The sequence below is a fragment of the Fukomys damarensis genome, unplaced genomic scaffold, assembly GCF_012274545.1.
Source record: "Fukomys damarensis isolate Sample0158 unplaced genomic scaffold, DMR_v1.0_HiC HiC_scaffold_21, whole genome shotgun sequence".
In the NCBI taxonomy this organism is placed as follows: domain Eukaryota; kingdom Metazoa; phylum Chordata; class Mammalia; order Rodentia; family Bathyergidae; genus Fukomys; species Fukomys damarensis.
The window spans coordinates 9162071-9185552 of record NW_022900933.1 but is presented as its reverse complement, the minus strand read 5'-3'; the positions used below and the strand labels follow the sequence as shown (position 1 = coordinate 9185552).

At 36.1% G+C, this 23482-nt stretch overlaps 1 protein-coding gene across 1 annotated transcript in view; it reads right to left on the bottom strand.

Annotated features, from left to right (window-relative positions):
- Fut8 (fucosyltransferase 8) overlaps nucleotides 1–23482 on the bottom strand; it is a 291305-nt gene that overhangs the window by 76352 nt on the left and 191471 nt on the right. The window contains exon 6 of the mRNA XM_010603042.3: nucleotides 9855–9969. Coding sequence (XP_010601344.1) covers nucleotides 9855–9969 — 115 coding nt within the window. The remainder of the gene's footprint in view (nucleotides 1–9854; nucleotides 9970–23482) is intronic.

Below are 23482 nucleotides of genomic sequence, written 5' to 3'. Positions count from 1 at the left end.
TGTGTGTGTGTGTGTGTGTGTGTGTATTTCAACTATAAAGAATAAAATTCTTTCATATGCAAGAAAATGGATGAATCTGGAGACTGTAATATTGAGTAAAATAAGCCAGACTCAGAAAATCAAATATCCCATCTTCTCCCTAATATGTAGAATTTTTTTAAAAAAGTGAAAGAAAGGAGAAGGGAGGCTATTTTTAGACAAGAGGAAGGGATTAAGAGGGAGGAGAAATAAGGGTGGGGAATGCAGATACAGACATGAGTAAAATATATAAATTGAAACCCCTCCAATAAAAGGGAAAATACGGGGCTGGGACAGGTAAAGAGGGAAGAGGGGTGAAATCACCAAATATATTATGTGGATATATGAATCTATTATGTATAACCAACTAAAAGACTGAAGGAAAAAGGAAAGATAAAAGAATAAAACCGTTTTTAAGTATTACTACCTTTCAAGATTAAATAAATTGGTGAGTAGAAACTAGACTGCCATTAGCTGCCTTATGTGTATTTCTAGGTCATATATGTTAAGCACCTCATATACATTCCTATATTTATTTAATCAGAAATTATGTTGTAAAAGACTATTATAGATAAGAAACAGGATTCAATTATATAAGAAATATGTAAACTTAAAAATGACAAAATCCTGACAGAGTTATAATGAGTACAGTGTCAGAATCTCAGCTGGGTTTGGTGGTATATACCTGTAATTACAGCTGTAGAAAGGCTGAGGCAGGAGGATCACCATGGTTCAAGGACAGACTGGGCTATGTAGTAAGTTCAAATGCACTATTACATAACAGGAGAAGCTGAGCACAGTGGGAAATGCCTGTAATCCAGTACTGGGGAAGTAGAGGCAGGAGGATAACTAAGAATTCAAGGCTAGACTGGGTTACATAGTAAGTTCAAGAACAGCCTGAATACACAGTAGGTTCTTGTCAAAAAGCAAAACAAAAACAAAACAAAAAACCCAAACAAGAAAAGATATGATTTACTATTCTTCCAGGTTCTGTTTGAAAGTAAAATAACCAAATAATACAAGTATGTAATGATATTACTTTGTATGAAGGTCAGTGAACAGTTCAAGTTCATAACATCATTATTTAGGAAATAAAGACAGTAAGCAATAATTACATTAAGATATGTTCCAAAATATTTAATTGTGTGCTTTAATGAAGAATAAGAAATATTCATGAGAAGTGGAAACTGTTACCTGGTAAGTGACACTCACAGAGATGCAGAATGAAGTAAAATAAGAAGAGGTTTATTTTACCTACAAAAGGTCAATTACACTCAAAAAGGTAGTGTAGCGATGGACCCCCCACACACACACACTAGGCCACAGCTCCTTTTTTGTAGAGTTTTACAGCAATGACCTCATTTAGGTGGTTACATTTCATTCTCTCAGTTCATATTATTGATACACAGACCACCACAGTCACAAGACAGTTAACAGATGGAGCAATTCTTTGTAATTAGTGAGTTTACCCTTAAGATTAGTCTAGCTATCTATTCTAGTCCAGAGGAAGGGGGTGTTCAAGGTCAAAAAAGCCAGTTAAACAATTGTTCTTTTCATCTTGACACTTTTACAATCATGTGACTCACAAAACTTTGGAGCTCAGGGTCTCTATATACCCGTTATTTCGGGATGAGGCCAGATGTCCCATTCTACCATTAATGACTGCAGTGTTTGTTAATTTTGAACTAAACAAAGCAGATTTCAGTTAGAAGAGCAGAAAACATCCTACTTTTTCCTAACATTCTGTAGGTCTTTGGTTATTTTCAAAAGTTTTCTCTATCAGTAGAACACATGTCTAGCATGCACAAGGCCCTGGGTTCAATCACTTACAACACAAAATAAAAAGTTCAAATTTTTAGTGTAGTAATATTAGCTGTCTGTGATATTTATCCTTTGCTTTTTACTTGAGATGACATGTTTTTTTTTTCTTTTCTTCTTAGATCCATTGGTTCGTTCAGTCCTTTTATTTTATTCTCCACTAATATTAGTTTTAGTTTCTATATCTGTCATTCTTCTAAATTATTCTAAAATAGTTTATTTTTTAACAAGTCAGGCAATACTAATTTTTGTTCTGAAAATGTATCCTTTATGCCTCCATTTCAGAAAGTAAAAAAAAAACACACAACTTAAAGTCTTTTTATTCATTTGATGATTATTATTAAATGACACATAAAAATGTGTTTAGTGGTAAGGGAAATTTATCAATGACTTTAGTAATATTAAAGAATGGTTACTTGGGTATGAAATATGTGATTACATTTTGAAATGGCATATTCACAGTGAAATATTTAATAAAATTATAAAATATCTGAGATTTGCCTCAAAACAATCCTGAAACGATAAGGAGTAGCGGCAGTACAGATGAAACAAAACTGACAGTAAATCTGGGTGGTGGGTACAAAGAGATTCACTAAGGCTCTCATTTTCATATCTATTAAAGTTTTGCATAAGTATCTTTCAAAAGGAGTGATGAAAGAGCTACTGGAAAAACTTAACTCTAAGTTTGGGAAAGAGCAATAAGATATGGGAAATAGTAGCAAGATCCAAATAGTCAGAAATATCAACATCAAAACAAAGAATTAAAGGGATTTTTAAAACAGTGTGTGGTGTGTGAGCACATGAGTTCACGCTCTCCAGTGAGTTCATTTGAAGATAATCAATCAGACTCAAAATCTTTCGAACTTTCTAAGGGCAGATACCATACTTTGCTTTATTCCTAGCAATATAACTAATGTTCAGATCATCCACATACAGTTAGTTCTTCAGAAATGAATGAACTAATGAACTATTCAATCAGACACAGGCTCCTACATGCAAAGGCTCTGTAAAATCTGTAATATTCAATCTACAGTAAGTTTTTATAAAACTAGAAAACTACCTTCAATACATTTTCTTTACTTCCTAACATCATCTTTGTTCTTGACCAACTTCTAGTAAAGCAAAACTGTCTTTGACTTAGGAAAACTACTGCTGCTACCATTCCCAAGTGTCACTTCTTATTGGTTTAATTTAAATTGCTTATATTTTTGATTTTTGGAAAAGATATTCTCTATGAAGTATACTTATTGTTAAGTCTTAGTTCTGAGAAACTGCTTTCCTATATTTGATCTTATCTCAAAATAGTAATTTGTTTCAAATAGAGAAAGGTTTTAAGTTCTTCGCACTCTAGTTTTAAATATTTAGTAACTGTCTCCAATAGGTAAACTGATTACTTTTTCTAATGTGCTCCAGATATCATCACCTCTGATTTTACTTTGGTTAAGCAGAAATACCTTAGATAAGGGAGGGAGGGGACTGGAGAAAAAAGAACCAAATGAGATTGGTGCATTCAAAGTGGTATGGTCAAAAAAGAATCAAGATACGTTATGTAATTTCCTACATATCATCAAATTCCCTATGATGAATGTGATCATTATGTATATCTAAAATGTACTAACATTAATTTAAAAAATAAATAAAATGAACAGCACAGAAAAAAATACCTCAGCTATCTAAATCACTTGCTAGAACACACTTTTGAGATTGATTTGATCTTATGGTCAGTAGACAGCAGACAAATGAAGTTCATGTTATATTCTGGCATTAAAACTATTTTAAAGCATTAGCCATATCAAAGTCCTATCAAAGAAAAATAGGGTCAGACATATCCTGTGTTGGAGTAGAAGGTTTCTCCACAATAAATGTAAGTTTAATAACTTCAATAACATATCACTTGTGTGACCTGGCCCTATTCAATTCCAAAACAGCATTCCCAGTCAAGGAAATCCATAGAGGAGAAAATTAATTTTCTGTTTCTCCAGTAAGACTTATTTTTGAATAGAAAATAAATCTCTACCCTCATTAAAAAGGGAAATATTTCATATCATTTAGTTTTCTCTCTGGAAAAAAGGAAAATTATAATCGGCCGATTTCCAGTAGTTTAAGTCCTATTCGAAACCTAAACAAAAAATAAAAAAGCTAGAACAACAACAACAAAAAAAAAACGAAAGAAAAAGATCCCATAGAACAGCAGTAGTGTACACATACACACACACACATACACACACCCTGTTTGCTACTTTTTACCTTATTTTTCTCCAGGCATGAGAATGATTTTGCTTAAAATGTCAATTTGAAATTAGGCAGGGAAAAATTGTTATATCGAAGAAAGATAATTTGAACTTAGGTGAGAGATGTTTTTCCCCAAAAGTACTCTGCCCCAATTGATAACTTTCTCAACCAGAGTTTCCAACTTCCAACTAGCATTCTAAACAATTTAAACTAAGGCACTGATGTATACTGATCTTTCAATTGTATATGTTTAATAAAAGCTGATTAGAAACATTAATACAAATTCTCTAAAGAAATTTATTCCGTGTAAAATACTCAAAAGAAAATGACATGCTGCGGTAAAATGTGGACTCATAATGAAAATATGACAAAATGCAGTTTTTAAAATGGGCCTAATGATCAATATCAGAGAAAGAGATTATAGAACTGGCAATATGGTTGAGTGGTAGAGTGCTTACTTAGCATTGTGTATTAACTAGGCCCAGGGTTTGATCCCTGACACCAGCAAAAGAGAAAAAAGAAAGAAAACACAGTGAAATACAAATAATACAGTAGCATTCACCTATTATGAGTTATAGAAGAGTAAAGACAAGCACAAAATGGTATTTAAAATAATACTATATTACATGCATACCAAGTAAATAAGAGTAAAGAACTTTTTAGATAAACATATAAAAGACTATGACCTTAGGAGATTTACTTGATATATTCTACTTGACTGAAATACCGTAAGGTCGGGGATTTAGCTCAGGGGCACCATGACTGCCTTGAAAGCACAAGGTCCTGAGTTCGATTCCTAGTACAGCACCCCCAATAGTGTCTTTATCTGGGGTTGTCTTCAATAAGATTAATCAGTTTGTTTGTTTATTTAGTTTTTGGTACCAGGGATCAAACTCCGAACCTTGTGCTTGTGAGGCAGGCAGCAGCACCACTGAACTAAATCCCTAGCCCTTAATCAGTTTAATCCTTGCAAACTAAGCTTCAAGGGCTTCAATTTTACAGAGAAAATAATATAGTTATGCAAGCTATAAGGGTCTTCAACTCTACACAGAACTTTGCTCTTTGTCCCATTAAAGTCTAGCTGCCCAGAATATTTTATATTTTCCAGCATCTCTACACAATTGCTCTTCCCAAGTAAAACCAAGACACAGGATAAATAGAAGAAAATCTAAAATTGAGATCAAACTTCATCTTATAATTGAATTGTATAATTTTCCTGAGAAATTATGACATTGGCTCAATTCCAAGAATGGTAAAATTGTGGAAAGAAAGGCTTAGTTAAAAATGAAACTTGTGCCAGGTGTGGTGGCACATGGCTGTAATCCCAGTACTCGGGAGGCTGAGGCAGGAGGACTGCAGTGAGTTCGAGACCAGCCTGGGCTACATAGTGAGTTCCAGGTCAGTCTCAACTACATAATGAAGCCCTCTCTCAAAAAACCAAAAAAAAAAAAGGAAACTTGTTATGGATTAACTGTTAGTGATTATTATTTGTTGTTGTTCAATTGATTATTTTTTGTATTGTAGTTTGAAAAATTAATGTTTAATAAATGCTTATTGTTGTTAATCAGAGCTGATAATAAATTCCATTAGCACTATTAAAAATCAAGTGAAGAGACTATTTTTCCTCTACCCTATGTTTTCGTACCCTTTGTCAAAGATCAAAGAGTTGATGTGCCACCTGTGGTTATTTTGCATCCTCCTCTATTCTGTTCCAATGATCCATGTGTCAGTTTTTATGCCAGCATCATGCTCTGTTATCACTGCAGCTTTGGGATATAACTTGAAATCCAAGATTATGATACCTCCTGCTTTGATTTTATTGCCCAGTGTATGCTTTTGTTACTCTGGGTCTCTTCTATCTCCATATGCACTTCATGACTATCTTCTCTAGCTCTGTGAGAAATGTTATTTGTATTTTGATTGGGACTGCTTTGGAAATATGGCCATTTTGACAATGTTGGTTTTACCTATCCAGAAGCAGGGGACATCTTTCTATTTTCTGATGTCCTTTTCAATCTTCTTTTTTAGAGTGCTGCAGTTTTTGTTGCAGAAGTCTTTCACTCTCTTGGTTAGGTTAATTCCAAATCAGACACACAAGCTTAAATATCACATTCTCTTATATGAGAAAACCCAAATATAAATAAAGAGCAAAAGAAAAGATAGTGAATAGGAAATAAGGAAGTAGATCTTTTGCAGGGAAGGGAAGGAGATAAAAAGAGAATTAAGACGTGTTAAATACATGTACCAACTCCCCATGAGGAATGTAATTATTATGTATTGCAAACATGTACTAAGAAAAAGTAAAAATTAAAAAGTAAATCTGAAAATGTTTACAAATACTTAATCAGTAGTTTCCAAATCATTCAGTTATAGAATTACATAAATTATCAAAATATAATAAAATATTTAAATGAAAATCTGCCAGACTTAATGAAAGAAAAGTATTTTTCTGAAGTGTACCTTTCCTACTGAGTTTCCACAACTTCTTGAATATTAAAAAGACACATTTTCTTTTTCAATTGAAAAAAAGCATGAATTTATTAAATTGCAGTATTTGAAATTTAAGTTAAAGTCCAAGTAAAATATTGTTTTGCTATAGTTTAAAGGATTAAAAAAAATCAGTGTAATTTTAAATAATTAAAATGAATTATAAGTGAAATCCTCTAACATAAAACATAAATCGGAATATAGAAGATAAAATTAATACAGATGAAAAGGACTTGGCCACTTAAAAACAGGGGGGCACATGTGGGTGGGGGGAGCAATGATCATAGTTTAAATATAATGGGTTAAAATTTGGTGACTATATAGGAATGTAAAAAGCTCAGAAACCATTATTGCCATTTTAAATAAAAATAATGGTTCTGCAACACCAGTTGTCTATAGTCCATTGAATGAGGATCTAGTTGACAGGAGCTAATTACTTCTTCCCTACAGGAGGTGAAGTGTTTCTCATTCTATAGACTCCTCTGATGAATGGTCATGGGAGTATGAGACCAAGATAGCGTACCAAGATCAAGTTCCACCCCACCCCCACCCCAGTCCCATACCAGGGATCAAACTCAGCACTGCTTGCAAGGCATGCACAGTGCCATTGAGCTAAATCCAAGGCCCTAAACTATTTTTTAATGATCTCTAAACATTTAGTTTTCTTTTCTTGCTTTTTCTTACATGTAGGAAATCTCTACCTTAAAATATACCAAAGCATGTCACCTGGCTATTTTGCTTTTAATCCCCAAAGGAAAGAGGAGTTACTGGACACACAGAAATTATGCCATCAATAGCATTAGAAAAGGATGGGGTGAGAGATATACCATGTCATTCAATTTTAAGCATTTTTTTCAGTTTTAAAGAATTCTATCAATTCATTGTTTTCCATGAACACAATTCTCTCAGTTCTTTGTCAGTTAATGATGCTCCATCCCCAGCCATTTGAACTCTTTTCGTCTACTTGCAAAGACTTGCTTATCAATTTCATTTTCCCAATCTCTCAAATTGTTTTGTTATTTCCAATGCAAACTGTCACACATCTCAACACTTCTCACCTGCACTATGGTACTCTTATCTTAAATGATCTCTGCACTTTTAGTCTCTTCAAATACTAATACTGTATAGTTCAACCACAATACTACTTTCAGATTAATATCAAATAAAGCACCACTGTTACCATGCCACTCTTATGTTTGAAAACCTTTCAAAAGCTACTCTGGCATAAAGAAAGATAAAACTGAGTCATTTGTAGGAAAATGAATGCACCTTGAAACCAGACACACAAGCTTAAATATTACATGGTTTCTCTGACACAAGAAACCCAAATTATAATTAAAGAGCAAAATAAAAGGTCATAGGAAGTAGGGAGACAGATCTTTCTCAAATGGGAGGGATCAAGAGATGGAAGGAGGGCCAAGAAGGGGAAGGAAAGAGAATGAAAAAAGAAATTAAGATGTTAACTGTGTATGTATCAACTCCACACAAGTTGTTATAGATAAATGAACTAGGCAGAAATATTACAGGCAGCCAGAGAGTGCTAAGTCCTCAAGAGGGCCAGGACAAAGGTAAAACACACCACAGCTGCACGTCGACTAAAAACTAAGCCTCAAGATGGAGATAAGATGACAAGACCCACATACTTGTTCAAAGAACTGGGCTTAGTGAAGTATAGACAGACATCAACTACCCTGGGAGAGACCAGAGACCTCTGGATCCATTGCCTCCTAGGAGATTTCTTGTTTTTTCCATCCATGCGTACTATGTGACCTGCTTAGCAATTGGAACACCATTACCTAAGTGACTACACTTGTAACCTTATTGGAAGTTCATGGCTGTGGCCCACATTGTACCCAAGTGGGTTTCACCCTGTAAAATTTCTCTGTAAAGTGGAGTCCTTGGGCTACTCACTCGGGACCCTTCCTGCCCTTCAGGAGCTTTCTTATCAATAAATATCTTCCTACTTTTAACCTCCACTGTTCCTAGAACTCATTCTTCAATTTCTAGAGAACAAGAACTCAGCATATCATACAGTTAACAGGTTGGGAGATATATTTAATATTTTTCCATGACACAAGGAATGTAAGCATTCTGTACTGCAAACATGGAATTAAAAAACAGAAAAAGGTTTATATGAGTAGAAAAACAAAATTCAAAAATACATTTTTTCCTAGAACCTGAGTTCGATACCCAGTACCAAAAAGCAAACAAACAAAAATAGATTTTATCCTTACAAATAAGACTACATATACACATTAGTAAGACAATACAAAAATTAAGATTTCCTATTTATTATTATAATGTTTACAAAACAAAAATTTTGTGAAGCACTTACTGCATATATACCATAAAGCTTAACCTCTACAATCTGCTTCCAAATCTACTTTTCTGGCTTCTTCTCTGTCCCTCCTTTTCATACAATCTAAACCTCTAGACAAACTGAATTATGTCATTTCTCATTTGGGGTCCTGTACTATTTTTTCCTGGCTATGGCTATTGCTCACATCATATTTTCCAGCTGGTCTGTTCTTTATCTTTATCTGTGTGTCCAAATTCTAACCTGACTATCCTTTATAGTTCAGTTCAAACAATATATCCTTTATAAAATGACCCCTGATGTTTCCTTCTCAAAACTCCAATAAGCACTTCATTTCCTTTTCTCCTATAAAACTTGTAGCATGTCCACAATTGCATTATAGTGTTTGTGTATGCATATATATGGAGTAGCTTCTCTTAGGGAAGCTTTATGGTTTTTACCTAGATGTCCCCCAAAGCCTCATGTGCTTTGGGGCTCTGGGAGGTGACTGGATCTTGGGGCTGTGATACTCATCAGTGGATCAGTTTATAGCTAAATGTGACATTGGGAGGTGAAGCCTTGGTCCCTGGAGGCATGGCCTGGAAGGATCTCTCCCCTCTACCCCTCTCCCACCCTGCTTCGTGCCTGTCGGTCATAGGCTATTACTCTTCTGCCATGCCCCTCTGCCTTACCACCCTGCCATGGAGTCAGCCAATTACTAACTGAAACCTCTACACACTGTGAGCCAAATAAACCTTTCCTCCTCAGAGTTGTGGATGTTGGGTATTATGTCTCAGCAGCATGAATGTAAGATAGGCAGGGACCTTGCTTTACCACCTTTGTATTACACTCAAGGCATAACAGTGTGTTCCTAGATAAACATATAAAATCAGTAATTTCAAAAAACAAGGGCTTGGAGGACAAGCAGTCATTCTTACTTTTAGTTTTATTATGATTTTCCTTTTTTCCACTCAAAATCTATTTCTTAACCTAACCTTCTTACCTGAAGATATGTTATTCTCCGCTGGACCAGCTCAGTTAGATCTTTGGCTTCTTTTTCCCGCCAATCACCTGCTCCATCTGTTTGACTGAGGTAGTACAGATCTGTCATTATAGACCTGTGAAAGCAAACAACATTGGAGGTCTAACTTACTTGTACAGCTTCACTGGATTACACAAACCAAATTCTTCACAAAGACTGATGCTCACATTGATCCTAGTACTCATCTTTCATTTCTGTCACAGCTGTGAAATTCAAAAATTAGCCTTTACCGTCTACATTCAGCCCTATAATGAATTTTTATTGTTAAAAAAGTGCATTTTTTTAAAGGCCAGTCAGCTACATTGGTTTTCCAACACAAATAAGTATTATACAGATCCAGGAGAAGTGGTTTCCCAAAACAGATAAACAAGTAGGTTAACTTAACACATCCTCTGTTCTACAACAGCAGATGGTAGAGATTTGACAACTGAATTTGGAAGAAAGCTCTCAGGGAAGTGAGAGATTCAGACATCTTTTCCATTATCACAACAAAGTAGTGATCTAGCAGGGAAGGCGCACCTACTCTTGTTGATGAGGTTTGTCGGTGAACCTCATAACCTGGCAAAGGAGTGTGTGAACTTCTTCCCTTATGAAGCTGATGTAGTATGACTTTTCACACTACAGTAACTGAGAAATCACTACTAAATATGGAATGTTGTCACAGCCAGACTTAAATTGTGTCTAGTGGATTTTCTTCCAAAAGGAAGACTGCTGCTCTTCATTTTTTGAGAAATATCTCCAAGGTATTAACACACTCTGCTCTTCCTGTGCCTTAAACATGTTGGCAAAACACTGCCTATTATGGGGGTATCTGTTGTTTTAGGAAGGACTAATAGATGAGGTCTGTTCTTTTCTCCACCAGTTACCTCAACTGCATTTTGAACTTGACAATGGAATTTCTTTTTTTTCTGAACAACAACAATAATAACAAACAATGAACTGAAGGAAATTTGCCACTCTCAGTGGAAAGAAGGAATGATGCTTTTGAAATTATAGTGGACCTTCTACAAGCACTTGTTTTATGTTTATAGATAGCATAAATAGTGATATAAATATTAGACGGAATAACTATAGTTGGCCAAACTATACTGTGTAGTGCACTAGCAGGTACTGATTTCATTGATAACAACTTCTATACTTAAAAATGTCTCATCTTATATGGGTATTTGGGAAAAATCTCTAGGGCAAACCTATGATGTCTTCTCAGGAAGTAGCTTTACTGTAATACTGCATTTAGTCAGTGAAATGATAGAAAATACTAAATTTTGTCCTAAGCTTGGATTTGAGGAAGCCACAAATTTGGCAACTAAAAACTTGGCATTTCAGCAAAACTCCCTGTGAATTTTTGTAGCTCTCAGCAAGGCAAATACCTCAACTAACCTCTGAGAGTTACTACAAAAAACCCTAAGTATGCCAACAGCAGAACACATTATTTAGGAACTCAAAAGTTGTATTCTTAAGCAACAGTACCTTAAAGATCTTAAATGCTTATCTTTGGTAGCTTCAGTCATGGAAAAGTTCAAATTCAGTACATCAGAGGTACACCATGCTGACATACACAGAAGTGACTTAGCCAGTCATGACATATGCTCAGCTGAGCATGATCTCATGATCCCCTACCGTTTTAAAGAGACCTCTCTTTTCACAGTCACTGACTGCAATCTTATCTTCTATAGGTGAGATTCTATCTTCACATTCTTTTATTCGGTTGCATACACTTTCAATGGCATGTTTAATCTCCTGGATATCTGTTTGAATCTGTTTTATGGATTCCATTTCTTTCCTATGTTGGGTGTTCATTGTTTCCATTTCGTTCTTATGATGGGCCTTCATGGCTTCTATCATGGTCCTGAGCTCATCTATTTTTTTGTGAGTTTCTGTTCTAGAGTCTCGAATCATGACTTTCATTTTGCTTGCCATCTCTGTGGTTATCTGGCAAATTATTTCTTTTTTGAATTTTTCTAGAGTCTGATTGATCTGTTTTGTTACTTCTTGTGCTTTGAGTTCAGGGTGTCCTGGTGGTTCACTATCAGCCTTTTCATCCTCATTTGCCCTACTGTTTGCCATTGGTGAACTGGAAGTCTGTCTTTGTGTCTTAAGTGTTTTCTCATTTTTATTTTTGTTGTTGGGCTGTCCTTGGTTTAATCTCTGGGTTATCACCCAAATCTTCGTGATATAGTTGCGCCCTAGCTTCTGTGTCTCTAATGACCCATAGACATTCTCATCTTCATAACATCAGAGAAAACAGCTCATCAAATCAACCACAATCCTTTATCCCAACCGATACAATCAGCAACACAATATGATCAAGCACAACTTGGAAACTGACCACCTGTGGTAGTCACTAGTCTATCACCCTTAAACCATGTGAATTAAATTGAAATTAAGAAGCAGTCAAATCATGTCTGCAGTGAACAAACTTTTCAATATAGTATATTTACCATTTAGGATGGGGGCTCAGACAGTTAGGATAAGAGGAATAGATAAGTAAAAGAATTGGAGAAGGTTTCATGTGAAGCCAGCGGACATAGAATGGCCATATTTCAGGAAACTGTTAAATTCAAAAGGGACAGACAGAGTAGAAGTATAAGGACAAGAATATATTCCCTTAACAGTAATAGGGGCTCACTTTCCCTTGAAACCACTGACCCCTGTGTGACGTAGAATGACAGAAGAAAAGAACATAAAGAGAAAAAATGATAAAAGAAGAAATATGAGTTAGGGCAGGAGCAGAAACAGAAAGGGTGATGAGGGATAATATGGTGGAGCAAGTGACTGAGTTGGAGAAAGAGGACAGAAAAAAGAAAGAATTTGCAGAGTGGAATGAGGAAAACAAAGAAAAAAATGGATTTGAAGGGCCTCTTTCAAACTATATCTCTGCTGTCATAATATACAACAAGTGCAACCATGTGCAGAACCAAGCCCCCTGATTTCAGCTAGCTGATGGAAGAACCCCACAATGCAGACTGACCTCGGGCTGCAAGGCCCAGACTGAGTTCCCCAACCTCCTGAACGGTTGAACTCCACACAGTTCTACTACAGGTTTCCCCCGCCCTTTCTTTAAAGATGTTCAAAGTTGGGAACACAGAAAAACATCCTTTATGACCACCTCTGCCTCTGCAGAGTGGTTCCACAATGGCACAATCAGGAGGTCTGAGAGCACCGGGGGGTCGGGGGGTTCAGGGGCACTCGTGTGGCTACCTTCCTGGTGCTGGAGCGATGGCAGCTGCCCAGCAGGGGAAGGCATGGCTCAGATGTACCATTGTTATATGACACTTTTAACTCTTTGGGGGAGATACTTAGAGGGGGAAAAGCTGGAGTAAATGGAATTTCTAGTTGTAGTTTTTTTTGGAAAATCATCATTCTGATTTCCATAGTGGCTGTACTAGTTTATTTTTCTACCAACAATGTAGGCTTCCTTTTCCCCCTGCAGCCTCACCAGTATTTGTTATTTGATAGCCATTCTTTCTGCAGTAAGATGGAATTTCGGTGTTATTTTAATTTGCATTTTTTTAATGGTGTGCTTCCATTTTTGTTCGTTTCAAGATACATTTTGATTTCCCTTTTGTTGTTTGGCCTATTGTTTTGGAATGTTTTATTTTTGGGGTCAGAAGTGGCACCTAATATGGAGCTGAGGCTGTAGCATAGAATGTGCCAGGTAGGGGGATGGGGGAGGTGGAAGAGGAGGAAGAGGAAGCGAGAGAAGAAGAGAAAAGGGAGGAGAGGAAGAGAGGAGAAAGGAGGACAAGAAGAGAGAAGGGAGGAGAGGGGAGAGGGAACAGGGAAGAGAGAAGGGAAAAGGACGGAGAAAAGGAGGAGAAAGAGGGGATAAGAAAGGAGAACTAAGAGAAAAGGGAGGAGAGGAAGAGAGGAGAAAGGAGGACAAGAAGAGAGAAGGGAGGAGAGGGAAGAGGGAAGAGAGAAGGGAAAAGGACGGAGAAAAGGAGGAGAAAGAGGGGATAAGAAAGGAGAAGGGAGAAGGAGGGAGGAGGGAGAAGAAAGGGGAGAAGACAGGAGGAGAAAGGAGAAGGAAGAAAATGAAGAAGAAATGATACTTAATGATTTCAATCTTATTAAATACATTAGGACTTACTTTGTAGCACAACATATAATCTATCCTGAAGAATTTTTGTGTGTGTGCTTCAGCAGAATCTGTTTTCTGGTACTGTTAAATGGTCTGCATATTTTTTTCAGGTCCATCTGGTCTGTGCTGTTACTCAAGTTCACTGTTTCCTCATTGATTTTCTGTCTAGATAATCCATGAATTGTTGAAAGTGAGGTAGTAAAGCCCTCTACTATTATTGTATTGTTGTCTATTTTTCCCATAAATTATGTTCATATTTGCATTGTTTAGGTACTACTTAGATATGCATGCATTTAATTGTTATTTCTTAAAGAATTAACTTTTATTGTTATAAAGTGACCTTCATTACCTCCTAATGAAGTTTGGCTAAAAATCTGTTTTTTTTCCTGATATAAGTGCCTCTTCTCCTATCTTCTTTTGGATACCATTTCTTCACTTTCCTCTTTGTTTTCCATCCTTTCACTTTCAGCCTTTAAAGGCTTTAAAGCCTTTTAGTCTTTAAATTAAAGTGATCCTCTCACAAGTAACATATTGTATCTTGCCTTTTAATCTGTTCAGCCAATAGGGTTTATTTAAAGAATTTAATCTATTTACACTTAAAGAAATTACATATAGTTTGAATTCCTAGGTGGGTAGAATTGTTCTCCAACTCCAGCTGAACAGGCCTGGTGCTTATGTTACATGGCTGAATCAGAACACACTGTAGGATCAGGATCTACAGGCCTGCCTCCAGGAGTACAAATAAATGTTTCTTCAGGCAGGACCCTGTTCTGACAGGACTGCTCTCAGACCACAACTAAGAAAGGCTGCAGCCAAGTTGCAGGAATTCTTCACGATTTATAGCTGAACTAAGGTTGTTGGGCCTTTCATCCAAGGGCTGGGTATTAAGCAAGCTTGGGGGAAGATTTATCCTCCACCTAATCCTACTTCCTATGATGAGCACATCATGTTTTCTTTTCTGAAATGTGGCTCCCAATGCATCACTTTAAATACTAGGCATTAAAATGCAGCCCAGAGCCAAATATATGTTCAGATCTGGGGTTCAGATCTCTTGAGATTTTTATGCAAAATGTTATTTATTTACATGACTAACCTATTATTTGGGGACGACTAACTACTACAATCACCACAGTCCAGATAATCGACCAGTAGTAATTAGTAATATTCTTTGGCTGTCAGAAAATTCTAGAGGATTTTTTAAGAATACAGAGTTGATGGTATATAAGAATATCAGGTTGTTACCTGCTACCCTGATCACAAGCATTCATGTCACTAGATTTTCAACTGATGATTTCTAGTAATTGTACATGAACATACTTCATAGTAACACACTAAGATTTATTTGCTGCTTTTGATGTCATTTATCATGAATTAGTCCCAGTCTCCCTCTTTGAAATACTGAAAGGGAAAAAGCATTTTAGAGCAACTGTTTTTGATATTATTGTCTAATTATTTATATAGCATCATACAGTCAGTACTTGAATTTACAGTGACTTATATTAGTATATTAACCTCCGAGCATGTAATGGAGTTTTATATTATCACTCTTCTAGGTTTCCATAGGGACATATTTAACTTCATCATTGTTACTTTGGTTCTTTTTGTCAACATCATGTTGCCAAATAACAGTTTATAAAACCATTTTGCACCTAAGTTATAGCAACTGGTAAACTTCAAACTGAAAAACAGTATGGCTGAGAGAGCTAATGAGTATGTCTCAACTAAGATAACTGAAACTGCTTTAAAAAGAATCTGGTGGAGCAGCACCATCATCTCCCTTCTAGTCTGCATTAACTCATTATGAATAATAGATAAAGCTCCTTTTCACAGACTAAGTTAGGTGTGCTCCCTAAATGTTGAGATATATGGCTGATAATGCTGATTAGCAATTTGCTGATGTACATTAAGCCATTGTGGGGATTACAGAACAAAGGAGAGGACTCTGCATTAGATAAGGACAACATTGTCTGACTAATTACAGGGAAAGATTGATATAGGTTAAAAGCTTATAGATTTGTGGATTTTTTTTTTTTTTTTTTGGTACCAGGGATCAAACTAGGGTCCTTGTACTTGCAAGGCAGGTAGTGGAACCACTGAGCTAAATCCTCGGCCCAAAAGCTTATAGATTTGTTAGATTAACTTTCAGATGATAGTTGACATTGTCTCCCAGTAGCTTGCTTTTTTACTCTCTTTGGAAGGTATACTTTTTAAAAGGCACAAGAATTGTTATATCCATTCTTGAAAATTAAATTTTATAAACTGTCAAATCATCTATTTTTGCATTTTACTTCATTCTGTCTCTCTGTCTCTGTCTAACTCTCAAGAAGAGAAGAAGGAAGATCTTAAGTTCTTTGAGATGTTACTTGATTAATATTTCTGTTAAACTCCAGGATTTCTCTTTTGGACTTCTTTGGACAAAAAGTTTTTGTAAGATTGTTCTTCTACTAAGGAATTTAGACATATTTTCAAGTACTAGAACAGTTCTAATATTTATGAACAAAGCCATCCTTATTCTGTTTATCACGTAGTCTGTATCAATCAGTCAGATAATGATTCTCCATCTTTAAGGGAATATTTCCCCCTAAAATAAAGTTTGCATTTTTAAAAAGTCTCTATGTGGAAAACATGACTCATCTAGTGATCATTAATCTATTTTGCCTGCCCCTACCACACATCTCTTTGGGGATGTTTTCTAAACTCAAGAAGGCTTTTGCCATTAAAACTACTCACTTGCTAAGGATTTTCTATATTGCAGTAACTGTGATAAAGGCTCTTGATCCATTATCTTATTTATCTGGCACAATAATCCTGCAAGGTAAGCAGTGTTACAGTAACTATTTTGCTTTTCACAATAGGCTACTCATGGTCAACCACAGTGAAAATGTTTACTTTTAATAATTTATGGGCTTTAAATCACATATTCTAATTGCATGATAAAATCTTATGCCACCCTATCAGAATATGAATCATCTCTTTGTCTAGCACATCCATGGTGTATATACTACTTGCCTTTTAGTCACTTGTTAGCATTCTCTGTTATCAGGTGAACTATGGCATTATTGCAGAGGTTGTATTCATGCAATATATACTTAAAAGTTCCCACAAAGTGCAAAAGAAGTGATGTTAATCTCTTATTGTGCCTAATGTACAAACTAAACTTTATCATAAGTTACATGCATAGGAAAAAACAGTATTATCTATTGTTTCAGTCATTACTGAGACTCTTAGACTCTATCTCCAGTGGATAAGGCAGGGAGTCTAACTACTGTGTTTTTAAGGCCTAAAAAAAAGTAGGTAGCATACAAAAGTAAGTAGCAGGGCTGTTTTCCTACAAAATTCTGTCTCCTACTTACTAAATACTGAGCTTCTCTAGGTGTTATTTTCTCTTCTATGTATGGGGATATAATGCTTAGCACAAAGCATTGCAATGATTAGATTAGGGAAAACATATAACACACTTCTCACAGTGCTTGACAGAGATTCTAGTAGGCTGTAATTAGACCTGAATAAAGAAAATCAATAATTTGTTATAAGTAGAAAACTATTAGACCCTGTAGGGCCAAGAGAGAAGGGCATATGAGCCAACACCTAACGGGGAAGAATTTTAAGGCCTGGAATCTAAACATAAACCTAGTGGATATCACTCACCAAATAACATTATTACTGCCTTATATGATAGTATATAAGCTATTTTGGTTATTTCCCTTTTGAGGTCTTCTCCATCTATGTCAACTGTCAAGATGGAAATATTCTAAAACTTCTCCTTGAGACAACAAGAGAGGAACTAGGGAGCTCTGACTCCTGACCTGGCTCCTGATCACATTTTTATCCTTTCCCCTGTTCAAGGAGCAAACCAGAATAAAAGCAGTCTTGGATAAATCTCGTAATTTTCCTTGCCCACTATCTATATTTACCCATAGATTAGACTTGTATCATTCTCCCATAGTTACATTTAATAAGTACTAGGTTCCTTCACTTTGGGATTTTTCTCACTTGAATTACTTCTCTCTGATAGCCCTCAAGGGAAACTTTTCTACTTTTAACAATTCGAATCAGATATAAATAAAACTCCTTGTGGTTGTGGTTAGTTTCACAATGGACAATTGAAATAAACCAGTACCCCCTTTAAAAAGTTTTATGACTATTAAAATAGAAAAATAAATTAACAAAAAAATACAAAGAACATAAAACTACTTAGCAGTGTCTCTCTCACCCCACTCTGAAAGACAAGGCTTCAATGTGTAGAGCAGGCTGGGCTTGAGTTAACTATGTGGCCTATGCTGCCCTTGAATTCACAATCCTTCTATCTCAGCCTCTTTGGTTCTGGGATTACTGCTAGTCACCACCACCAGTCAGCTTTTGAATGAGAGGTTTTGACATCTGTCAGAGCTGGCTTGCTCTACAGTCATAAACTCTGTTTTTGTTTATTCATTTGTCTTCAGGTATCTGCATTCCATCTTCAAATGGTGGTACTGTTTTGCTGGCATCTTACCAAGACTTGACATGGCTTCGTAGCAGGCATTCATATTCATATATTCCCAGTTTTAGGGACTCTTCTAAGAGATTAAGTTTCACCGAAAACTCAGGACTTCTGCAGAATGATTTTGAGTCACCATGTTTCCCAAGAATGGGCAATAACTGGTACTTCCTAATTTGATTATCTTTATGTCTTTAGCCAAAAGTAAACTTTGTAGGATGGTTACTTCAAAATATTATTGAGTCAGTGAAGAGCTAGTTTGAATTTAACATTCTTTGTATTTGTCTTCTTTATGTGGTCTCCAATGGAAGCCCAAGGGGAAGAAATGATTTAAAAAATCACGCTTAACTGTAAAGGACTGTGATAGTAAAGTGATGGATATCACTCCCTGACTGTATTGTGATGGGAAACTACTGTATTTTATTTATTTTTGTCAACATGTACTATATATATTTGTGGGGTTTGAGCAATATTTTATTACATTCATATGCTGATCAAATCCAATCTTCCTTTACTACCCTCTCCATGACTTTCTCAACTTCTATCAATCCCTATTTTATATTCAAGTCTTTTTTTGAAATTTTCACAAATGAGAGCATATAGTGCTTATCTTTCTGTATTTGGCTTATTTTACTTAACATGATGCCCTCCAGTTCCATCCATTTTGCTACAAATTACAGGATTTTCTTTTTCTTTATGATTGAATAATAATCTTTAATTATTGATCCATCGAAGGGCAACTAAATTAATTCTATAGTACTGGAATAAACATGTGTAGGTATCTCATATTTTAATTTCATTTGCTTTGGCTATGTATCCAGAACTGGAATAGCTGGATCATATAGTCCATCTTATTTTGGGTGGAACTTCCATACTGTTCTCCATGGTTATACTAATTTACACCAACAATGCATTAAAAGTCCTTTTTTCTCTACATCCTCACCAGCATTTACTTTTTGTGTTTTTGATAATAGCCATGGTAATTCAAATGAGATGACATCTCATTATAGTTTCGATTTGCATTTCCCTAATGGCTAATAACACTGAGCACATACATATATATATATATGTATATATACACACACACACACACACATATTTTTAATTTATAAGTACATATACTATTAATACTATATTTTTGATACTATATCATTAATTTTAATGCTTGGTCTTCTAGTTGCTTAGTTATTCTGCTTTCCAGACAGAGACTGGGATGAAGTAATTAATCATCAAACATTAATACTGATGTAACTTGGTTAAAACTTTCACTTTTTATGGTCACTATTCAGAAATATAGATCCCAGCTTTAACCATAAATCATGCCAATTTTTATATTTCAAAGAACTTTCCCTTCCTTTGATGATTGTCAATGAGACATAGTATTTTTTGTCTTTCTGTGTGCACATGTGTTAATGTAAAACCAAGTAGAATATAGTGAATTTTCTTGTATTTTAAACAGGTATTTGCTGATAAGACTGGTTGTTTATTTCACTGTATTAGACTGCTAGACATAATACTGTTATTTAAAGCTGACATTTGCAACAAGCTTTGTGACCACTCCTATTTGATGGACAGGAGAAAAAAAATAAATGACCACATTTGGTTATAAGGCACAATGAAAGTGATGAGAAAGAAGCTTATAAAACTGAGAAAATATTTTAAATAAACTTCCAGCTGAGCAATAGAGCACTACTATAAAGACTTCTGTTTCCATGATGAATTCAATTTCACATGGATGGTGCATTATTAGCTTTGCATTACCACAATGAAATACCTGAAGCAGCTATTTTAGCTCAGTTTTAGAAGTTCAAGGGCATGGTGCTGTACTGGCTCAGCTCTGGCACAAACCTTCCCAGCTGCAGTCACATAGTAGTGGAGGCACACGTGTGGAATGGCTTACACTGCCAAACAAGTAGTCAGAAACAGACTAGTGTCATATCAGCTTTTTTGAAGACTTCCTCCCACACATACATAACCTAAGTAAGGACTTCCTACCCTAGGTTTCCTCTCCCAAAAGTTCCACTTCCTCTCAACAGTGTAAAAGATAAAACTGATTATCATTATCTCATTATCTAAAACTCTTGAACATTTTTCTTTTTCTACTTTTTCATTTACTTATATGTGTAAGGATATTTACTGCACTATTTATCTATAATTACTATTGTTACAGATGCTGATTAAAATAATAAACCCTACTCTCACGGAGCTTAAATTCTAGCAGGAGGAGTAGGATTAAAAAATGGGGAAATAGGGCCAGGGTTTAGCTCAGTGATTCCAGCGCGTGCTTGGAAAGAGCTAGGGGAAGTAAATGCTACGATGTTTTAGAAAATGATTAATTTCTTGGAAAACAATGAAGAAAGGAGGGGGAAAGCCAAAGTAGGTTAGTGGGATGTTAAGTTTTTCAGTGGAATAATCTCAAAAGGCCTTATGGAGTTAAATACATTTGAGTATATATTTGAAAGACATCTGGTGACCCATGTGGATGGATAATTGGGAAACAAATGAAGAGCAAATGCAAACATTGTGCAGTAGAACTGTAAATCTATAATACCACAGTCTGGAAAGTTGAGGCAAGATCACAAGTTCTAGCCCTGCATGGGGAATTTAGTGATTTAGCAAGACTGTCTCAGAATTTAAAAAGGGCTGGGAATGTAGCTCAGTGTGAAGGCCCTTGGTGCAATCCCTGCTACTGAATGATTGGAAACAAAAACAAGAAAAAGAAAAAGAAAATGATCCCTGGAGAAGGAATATTCCTCACATTTTCAAAAGTTAGCAATATGACTAGTATGGCTGAAATAGAATAACCATGGAATACATACAGTAGTAAGATGAGAGCAAAGGCCGGGCCATATCATGTTGGGTCTTTTAGGTCAAAGTAGTGACTTTAGCTTTGACTCTGACTAATTTGTAGATTCAGGCAATGTGGAGACCAAAGGAGCAAAGGAGTGCAGAGGGACCTGGGACTTGACTTGGGAGTTGAGGCAGAAGGATCACAAATTTGAGGCTACCCTGGGCTATTCAGTCTCAGCCTTTCTACAGAGTGAGTCTTTGACTCAAAAACAAACAAACAAGATGGAGAAAGGGCAGGGGTGAGGGAAGAAAATTTAAAAACACCTGTTAATATCATTTGACTGATTTCTGAGACCAGACTGTGGAGTCATAAGAAAGGCAGCAGTTGGGAGACTTGTTAGGAGGCTGTTATAATGATCCACATATATGAAGATGGTGGCCATTCTGATGGTGAGACACAGTAAGAAACTGATTAAATATTTGCTGACAGATTGGTAGTGATGGTGGGAAGGGTGTAAAAAAAAAAAGACAGCAAGTCTGCTTTTTAACTTTTATTATTAAATGCAAGTTATTGCCCGTATTTAATGCAATATAAATAAAGCCATCTGCACCTCACCTTAGTTCATCTTCCTAGTTTACTGGGGTTTTTAGTTTATTCTTCAGGAATACTAGTATGTTATAATTGACACTGCAAAGAGTGGGAAAGTATTTTAATCATTTCATTAGTTTAGACCAGAAATCAGCAAATTATGACCCAAGGCCTAAATGTGGTTCATTGCCTGTTTTTATTAATAAAGTTTTATTGGAACAGAGCTATACCCGTTCATTTGCATACTTTCTGTGACAGCTTCCTTGCTACAAAAGTACCAGAGGCCCCTAAGCCTAAAGTACTTACTTACCCGGTCCTTTAAAGAAAATGTATGCTACTCCATTTTGTTTAAATCATGAAGGGTTGTGTCTAAAATTCCTCTGATGTTGTTCCAACCACTTAGTGTTTAAAGAAAAAAAATTAGAAGGCATAAAATGACAACAGAGAGAACAAAATGGCACTGTTTAAATATCAACATTAATTTCTTGTCTCCCTTAATGCTGTGGTCTCAAGTGCTTTCTCAGAATCTTTTCACTAGAATTGATCTGGCACTCCAGCAGTGCTTGACAGTTATCAAGAGTAAAGATGCCTGTTAGGATTTCATCAGACATGACCATCCAGATATTGTAGATGGGTGTGTTGACTGGATATTGTGTAGGCAGTTAGACAGGGCTGCCCTCAAGGAGCCAACACAGGGAGGAGCCAACATGGACAACAACTGAGGCACATTCACAGGTTAGCATTATAAAAGAAGAGGCACTACATCCCCTAGAGATAGATAGCAGTGACTGATATTCTAAATGGGAAGTTCCTTGTTTGTGAGTTGTTCCCCATTTGATCCCCATTTAATCATTATTACCTGGGTGACTGTACTCGTAATCTATTGGTTGGTCCTGGTTTTGCCCCACCTCATGCCCACCTTGTAAATTTCCACTGGGTGCCACAATTTTGTCCCACTTTGTACCTGCCTCACTGCATGGCTCTGTTGTATAAAACATCTTTGAAAAGTGGGGTGGGTGGGCAACCCACTCTCAAGTCCCCCCCCTTCTGTCACTCTTTGTCCCACTTTGTACCTGCCTCACTGCATGGCTCTGTTGTATAAAACATCTTTGAAAAGTGGGGTGGGTGGGCAACCCACTCTCAAGTCCCCCCGCCTTCTGTCACTCTTAGACAGAAGCTTTCTTTCCCACAATAAATTTCTCCTAATCTTAACCTCTGTTGTCTAGAATTCTCATTCTTCAGAAGCTTTCTTTCCCACAATAAATTTCTCCTAATCTTAACCTCTGTTGTTCCTAGAATTCATTCTTCGATTTTAGAGAATGCACATTCATGTTTCAGATACTTAGCAGTTTTGAGAGTTATATCTCTTCCCCTGTACCACAGAGATGACTTGTTTTTCCATAAGTATCAAAGTTCACTGGGCAGGGCAACACATGCCTGTAATCCTGGCTACTTAGGTAGCTAAGGAACAAGGATCAAATAACAAAACCCTGCCTCAAAAATTAAAAAAAAAATTATTTTAAAACTGAGGATGTAACGTAGCTCAGTGGGAGAGTGCCATGGGCCAAACCTGAACATGGTCCTTTGTCTCCTCCCTACTCTCTTATCTTATTTGACTAATACCATAGACCCTGGAGAGAGTTACATTA